Source organism: Bos mutus, chromosome 18 (assembly GCF_027580195.1).
Source record: "Bos mutus isolate GX-2022 chromosome 18, NWIPB_WYAK_1.1, whole genome shotgun sequence".
NCBI lineage: Eukaryota > Metazoa > Chordata > Mammalia > Artiodactyla > Bovidae > Bos > Bos mutus.
The window spans coordinates 5,219,226-5,226,503 of NC_091634.1; the positions used below are offsets into that span (position 1 = coordinate 5,219,226).

Here is a 7,278-nt window from a genome sequence, read left to right on the forward strand (position 1 = left end):
GAACTGAGATCCCACATGCCTTGAAGCAACTATCCTCAATGCTGCAACTGCTGAGCCCACGAGCTCTGGAGCCTTGAACTGCACCCCAGCACCACAATGAGGATCCCCCATGCTGCAGCCAAGACCTGATGCAGCCAAGAATAAATCAACACATATTTTCATAAAAAGAACAGGGTTCCATGGGTCTCTGGAAGATGTTCCATCAGGGATTACAACAACAGAAATCAGTTTTTAACCTACAGGAAGTGAAAATGCCATTCTCTGCTATGAGCCCACCTCCCCCTGGGTCAGATGATGCTGAGCTCACCACCTTCAGACTTACGGTTTTGGGTAGAAAACCAGTGACAGACAAGAGCAGCGAGGATGATGCTGGTAGAGGTGAAGGCTATGACAAGCCCAAGGACAATGTACCATGTGCTGGAGTGTGCTTGAGGAAGCTGTGCTTCTGCCAACAAGCAAAGGGAAGAAGGTCTGGTTATTCATTGCATACACCCTGCCCCTACACACAGGATTTATTGTATCCTTGTGTCAAACTGTCAGCAGCTGTCAACCTGATCAGTTATGGTCTCCACTTCCCAGGAGGTACCAAAGCATCCAGGAGAGATGCTAGCAGTGGATGAAGTAAAGAGGCCACGCAAGACCAGCAGAGGTCTGAAACAAGGTCCCCCAGGCACCAATGCAGTTTTTCTCTGCTGCCCCATATGACAAGGCATGGTGATTTTGCATGAATGGAGACCCTTTAATCCACAATACATTTCCCCTCCATCCACATAGACCTGGAATGGAATCCTCAAGAAGATATGACACTTTTATTTCTGACCTGTGGAATGTTTAGTTCACAAAACACTAACAGAGGAATAACACATATATAAGGTGCTCCCTAAAATTCTTGCTTGCCCTGCCATCCATCCCCAAAGATCCTGGTGGAGGGAGGGTAAGCATCTCCCTTAAGCATGGGGTTAGGTCACTCTGACCCACTTTGTTCAATTTAGAAATTCCCAGTCACAGAGCATGAGAAGCTCAATGCCCCCTCTGGTTCTAGGCAGACCATGGTCTCAAATGCTGACATGACAGGGACGTTGAGGAGCCCAAAGTCACAGAGCTGGGAGGTGGCAGAACCAACACTCACACAGGAACCCTCTGTCTTCTCAGAAATTTGCTGAGATAGGAGACCATCTTGCTTACCTTCTGTGGTGTGTGGATCCATGGTTGATGGGCAAGTACTTGTAGTGGATCCTAGGGGAAAAAAAGACAGAAGGGTGAACAGTAACCTTCCTCATACTGACTGAATGAGGACTGTTGTTTCTGGAAGGTTGACCTCCTGCCTGCCCTTGACTCTGTCATCCCTCAGAGCACTGATGGGGAAGGGGAGAGCTTCTGGTCCCTCCCTGTGAATGCATTGAGTAGACCCTCCATCCTGGAGAAGGGATGGTGGAAGGAGGCAGGAAGGATATGCCTGGTGGTGAAAGACAGCTGTAAGCAAGAGACATTCTCTCTGCTCCAGGAATGAGTATTTATGCTCCTTAATTGGGAAATCACCTGTATGTCAGAGGTGCTTCTGGGAAAACATTAAGAGCAAGTGGCCAATGCAATCTCTGATCTTTCCAAATGAGCCTAGCCTCTCCTCCTCCAGGGTCTACCCTGGCTCTTTTGCTTTTTTGCATGGATAGACAGGACTCTGATGTGGAGCATCCATACAGGAAGTGGAAGAGGGTTGAGATGGATCTACTATCTCTCTTTCTCTCTGGTTCTCATTGCCTCCATTCCTCCAGAAGCCATAAGGTTCCCCTAACACCAACAAGGAGCCTTTGATATATGGCTCATCATACAGTAACATGTTATGCAAAAACCCAAATGGGCTTTTTGCCCACTGCAATCTCATTTTCTAGATTGTAAAGCACGGGACTCTTCATGGGTTCTCCAGGCAAGAATACTGGAATGGGTTGCCACTTTTAACTCCAGGGGACCACATTTTGTCAGGACTCTTCACTATGATCCTTCAGGCTTGGGTGACCCTGCATGACTGGCTCATAGCTTCAGTAAGGTACGAAAGGCCCCTTCACCACTTAAGGCTGTGATCCATGTGGAAGAGATAGTGAAGGACAGAGGAGTCTGTCGTGCTGCAGTCCACAAGGTGGCAAAGGGTTGGACAACATAGCGACTGAACAGGAACAACAAAGCATGGGCCAGGAAAAGGTTTCTCACCTGTGACAGACAGGAACAGTGGGTCGCTGGAGTCTGACCACAAGTAGGGAGAGCCAGTGAAAGAGCCATAGCACCTGTAGATCCCGCTGTGGGCCGGGATCCCAGGACCCAGAGGGAACTCTGCCTGGAGGGCTCCGCGGTGGCCCCGCCCTCCAGCGAGCAGTCGCCCAAGGTCCTCACCCTCCATGAGCAGATGGAACTGGTCAAAGGCTCTCTCGGAGCTGCAGACCAAGGTCACGTTCTCTCCTGACCTCACCACGGGGCCCCCCTGGGCTGAGAGAGAGGGTTTCTTGGACCGACCTGGAAGGAGGACAAGGAGGACAAGGAGGACCTTGACCTTAGAGCACAAAATAACTCTAGTCCTAAGTATAGTACTAACCGGAAGTGTGCAACAAGAGAAGCACTGCAATGAGAAGGCCGCCTACCGCCAGGAGAGAAAGCCCCACTAAGGGAGACCCAGCACAGGGAAAAATAGAGAAATAACTTTAAAAATGGAGTGTCATTTAATATCCTTTTTAAAAGAAAGAATATATGTATATGAATAACTAAATCACTCTGTTGTACAACAGGAATTAACAACATCTGAAATCCACTAGACTTCAACAAACATAAATAAGATAAAATAAATTTAAAAAATCAACCAGATGTGCTGTTCTCTTGAAATAAACGGAACCTACTAACTACTGCTGGGGACCATCAGAAAGCATGGCATTGACCCAGAAGAAGAGATTATGGAGTGAAAATTGCCAGAATCTCATTAATCTTTGACCACCTCTTTCTTGAGGGCGTGTTCAGCGCTGCCCTGCCCACCTCCAAGGGCTGGAAGGGATGGTTTAGCCGGGATGGTTGGAGGGACCACTCCCCCCGCCTCTTTGTGCAGAAGGACGCGTTAAACCACAACCCTGAGCAATGTCAGGGTGTCAACCTCCATCTCGATCACCCAGGGGCTGGACAGCAAGGGCGTCTGGTACCACAATGTGCTGCTGACAGAGGAAGGGAGCTCTGACATGAAAGCAGGAAACCAACCCCTTAACCAACCATCATTGGCTGCCTGAGCGGGAATTTCCCGGTCCCTGCTCTGGTACATTTTTCTCTTTGGTCGTTCTTTCACGTTCTTGCTCCTTCACTCTGTCACCAGCTGTGTCTTCTCCTTAGCACATGGCAGGGACTCTGTTCTCTTTTCCCTTCCGTGTTCACACCTCCTCTCTCTGGTTTGTTCCCTCTCCTGAGTTTGTGAGTGTCTCTGCATGCCTGTCATTCTCTCCCAGTACTGATGCTGGACTGGACACCAGACCTTCTGTGACACAGAGAGCAGAAGGGACTGGTCTGGCCACACTCACCTGTGATGATGATGTCCACAGGGTCGCTGGGGCTGACCACTCATAGGGGAGCTGCTGAGAGAGCTGTAGCATCTGTAGGTGCCCACACTTGCCAAAGTCATGGGGCCAATGACGAAGTCAGCTGGGGCATGCCCACCAGTGAGCATCTCTCCACGTCTCTGGAAATGCCCTGTGCTGTTTTCTTGGTGCAGGATAAACTTGTCAAACACCACCAGTGAGTGACAGCGGAGGGTCACATTCTCTCCCCTGCCTGCACGAGGGGCCCTGGGTGGGCTGAGATGGAGGGTTTTGTGAACACACCTAGGAGCAAAGAGGTTGTGAGCTTCAGTGAGTCACCCCACCTTGGCCCTTCCCTGACATCTGAAGGTGTAAAACTCCTCCCCATTTGCCAGCAAAGCCAATTACCCTTCCTGTGTGTTTTGTTGCATTCTCTTTAGCCTTGTTCTCAGGCTCTGGCTCATGCTTTTTCCTTCTGGCTCATGTTTCTCTTTGCTCAAGACCTCCAGCCTCCTCTGTGCTCATTCTAAGCTCTTTAGCTGTTGGATCTGCTCTCGGGTTCATGCATGCATACTCAGTCACTTCAGTTGAGTCCAACTCTGTGCAACTCCATGGACTGTAGCCAGCCAGGCTCCTCTGCCCATGGGATTCTCCAGTTGAGAATACTGGAGTGGGTTGCCATGCTCTCAGCTTCATCCCATCCCTAATATGTGTGGTGGGGCTGGGGTGGGTCTGAGGATGCATACCCTGGCTCCCTTCACACTCATCTAGAATGTGGGTGATGACTGCAGGACGTTGGGGTGGAGGTGGAGAAAAAAGGGAACATTTCCCCATCTGTGACCCCACCTCATGCCTCTGAGACATTCCTGGGACTCCTCCCTGGGGCTCCAGCTCCTTCAAATGGGATTACAGCTCCCTACTGGGTGGCAGGTGCTGGATCAGGGTCATGCCCCATCCTCCCTGCTGGCAGGCAGTGGCAGCATCCTGTCTAACTCATGCCTAGGGAGGCTCCTCCTTCCTGCCCTGGGGCACCCCATCCCTCTATTCAACACCCTGAGTTTAAACTCTCAGAGTGGGTTCTCTTTCCCTGGTTTGGTCCTGGCTGGGAATCCTGAGGAAGTCTTGGGCTGCACTGGGCACGTGGACCTAGGGAAGGATTGCCTGCAGGCACGGCTGTCCTGGGCTGGGCTGGACCCCTCCTACCTGAGACCACAATCTGCAGGGGGTCACTGGGTGCAGACCAGTAGGCTCCAGAACATGTGTAGGACCCGGCATGTTCTCTGGTCACCGGGCCAAGGGTGAAGTTGTTGAAATGATGTCCCTGGAGCTCAGGCAAACGCCTTTTCCCATCTGTTTTGAACAGTCTGAATCTCTTAAGTGGAGAATGGAGTGACACTGAAGAGTCACAGTCTGTCCTAAGGGAACCACGGGGCTTGGCCAGGCGGACAAAGACAGCTTCTCATATTCACCTAGGAGAGAAGGAGACACAGGCTTTGAGAAGAAAATGGGAACAGTCAGCTCTCCCCACTGCCCTCGTGGGTGGGCTTCCCCTTTAATTCTTTGAACTCTCCTCCCCTAAAATGCATCACCCTGATGCTCAAGGACACCTGGGGCTTGGGGACAGACAGAGACACAGTCAATCCAGGACAGGACATCATGGAAATTCTCAGGACATGAATCACTCTTTGGGTTGACAAAATGTTGAAAACCTTTCTCTCAAAACACAAAAAACCTGGGGATTCCTGGGTGTCCAGTGGTTAGGACTTGGCACTTTCTCTGCCAAGGGCCCAAGTTGAAACCCTGATCAGGAACTAAGATCCCAGCAAGCTGCATGATGAAGGCAAAATAAAACACCACAGAAAAATTGATGCATGGACAAGAAGCAAAAGGACTTCCCTGTTGCATTTGTTGTAGCTCAAAATGGTAAAGAATCTTCCTGCAAGGCAGGAGACCAGGGTTCAGTCCCTGAGATGGCAAGATCCCCTGGACAAGGAAATGGCAACCACCTCCATATTCTTGCCTGGAGAATCCCATGGACAGAGGAGCCTGGTGAGCTACAGTCCATGGGGTCAAAAAAGGAGTCAGACATGACTGACTAACACTAACACAACTAAGCAGTGAAAAAGCCACTTGACTAAAAAGAAGGAAGTAAACCTTGAACCTCGCTCCTTTGTTAGCTAACCTACATCAAATGTGTGACAAGGTCCAGGTGGCCCTGCCTGATGACCAGACCCTTCCCTGGGGTCAGGTCTAGCAGGGTGGTCCTGCAGATCCTGTTGTTAAGGGCCAGTTGGAGATGCCAGGAGCCAGCTTGTAGGGGAGGGTCTGTGGGGTGCAGCCTCTTGCTCCCCTCTCATGATAGAAATGGCACTCAGTGGGCCTAGCTCCCAGCTCCCAGACTTCACACTGTGCCTTCAGGTCCAGAGTCCAGAGCTGGGCTAACCTCTGGGGAGAGTGAAGATGACTATCAAGGCCAATAGGAGGACCTGGGATCCACAGGGCACACGGCTCTCACTGTACTGACAGGGGTCTCACCCCAGCCCCCAGTGTCATCTGCATCAGCCCCAACTGCTCTGCTCAACAGAGAAATAAGGGATGGGGAGGACTCACCCACAGCTGCCCAGATCCTCAGACTCACACAGAATCCTAGAAGGAAAAGCCTGTCAGAGATGGCTTGTCCTGATGGACCCCACGCTCCTTGCACCCTCATCCAGGGAACCTGGTCAGTGGTGTGAAGACCCCCCGGATTTCCACCATAACCCTCTCCAACTGTGTCTTTCTGGACTCACCGAGACTCAGGAGGCTGAGGAGTGTGGGGCACATGGCTCTGCTTCTGTGAGACAGGAGGCAGAACTGAGCAAAGCTGACAGAGTCACAGGATGCGGAAGGCGGGCGGTGTTGTTGGTACAGTCAGCCTGGGTCATGTCACATGGGAAGATGGCCAGCCTCTTCTCACTCCAGGGATGGAAGTCTGACCTGAGCCGCATCACGGAGCACACCTCATGACCCAATCATCACTTTTTGTTTCCCTAAACACTATAAACCTAAGAGGATTCAGACAGATCTTGCTGCCTTTAGGAAGTAGAAACGGTGATTCAGTGTATACCATGCAGGATGCTTTTCCCAAGCTCATGATAAATCTCATTAACCTTAACTCTTCAAAGAAGAGAAATCACATGTTCCCACCTCATATGTCAGGCTCAGTGCAGGTTGCCAATTAAAGACTCATTAATAGAGACTTTTATTCTGCATTCTTATGAGAGGACCAGACATGCATATTATGGTTCTTTGAAAATATTTAAAATATTCTATATTGTAATATATGTGATTAAGAAACTAACTGTGTTAGTTTCAGATGTACAACAAAGTGAATCAGTTATACATATACATGCATCTATTGCTTTTCAAATTCTTTTCCCACTTAGGTAGTTACAGAATATTAAGTAGAATTCTCTGTTTTATACAGTAGGTCCCTGTGGTCATGCATTTTTAATATAGCCTTGTGTATATGTCAGTCCCAAACTTCCAATCTAACCTCCCCCTGACACTATCCCCCTGGTAACAGTAAGTTCATTCTCTGTGAGTCTGTTTTGTAAATAAGTTCATTTTTTTAGATGTCACAAATAAATGATATCATGTGATATTTGTCTTTCTCTGACTCTTCTTCATCTGAAATTATTTCGTGACTGTGAGTGGAAACTTTGCACACACAACACTCTCTCTGTCTCTCTCTCTT

At 49.6% G+C, this 7,278-nt stretch overlaps 1 protein-coding gene across 1 annotated transcript; it reads right to left on the bottom strand.

The window, feature by feature from the left end:
* Positions 1–45: 45 nt before the first annotated feature.
* LOC102275967 (putative killer cell immunoglobulin-like receptor like protein KIR3DP1) lies at positions 46–6,365 on the bottom strand. The gene is given in 10 exon segments (XM_070386793.1): positions 46–445; positions 1,186–1,236; positions 2,206–2,505; positions 3,546–3,583; positions 3,585–3,790; positions 3,793–3,845; positions 4,746–4,928; positions 4,931–5,011; positions 6,153–6,188; positions 6,332–6,365. Coding segments are annotated over 10 exon segments (1,140 nt in total). The 3' UTR covers positions 46–287.
* Positions 6,366–7,278: the final 913 nt, after the last annotated feature.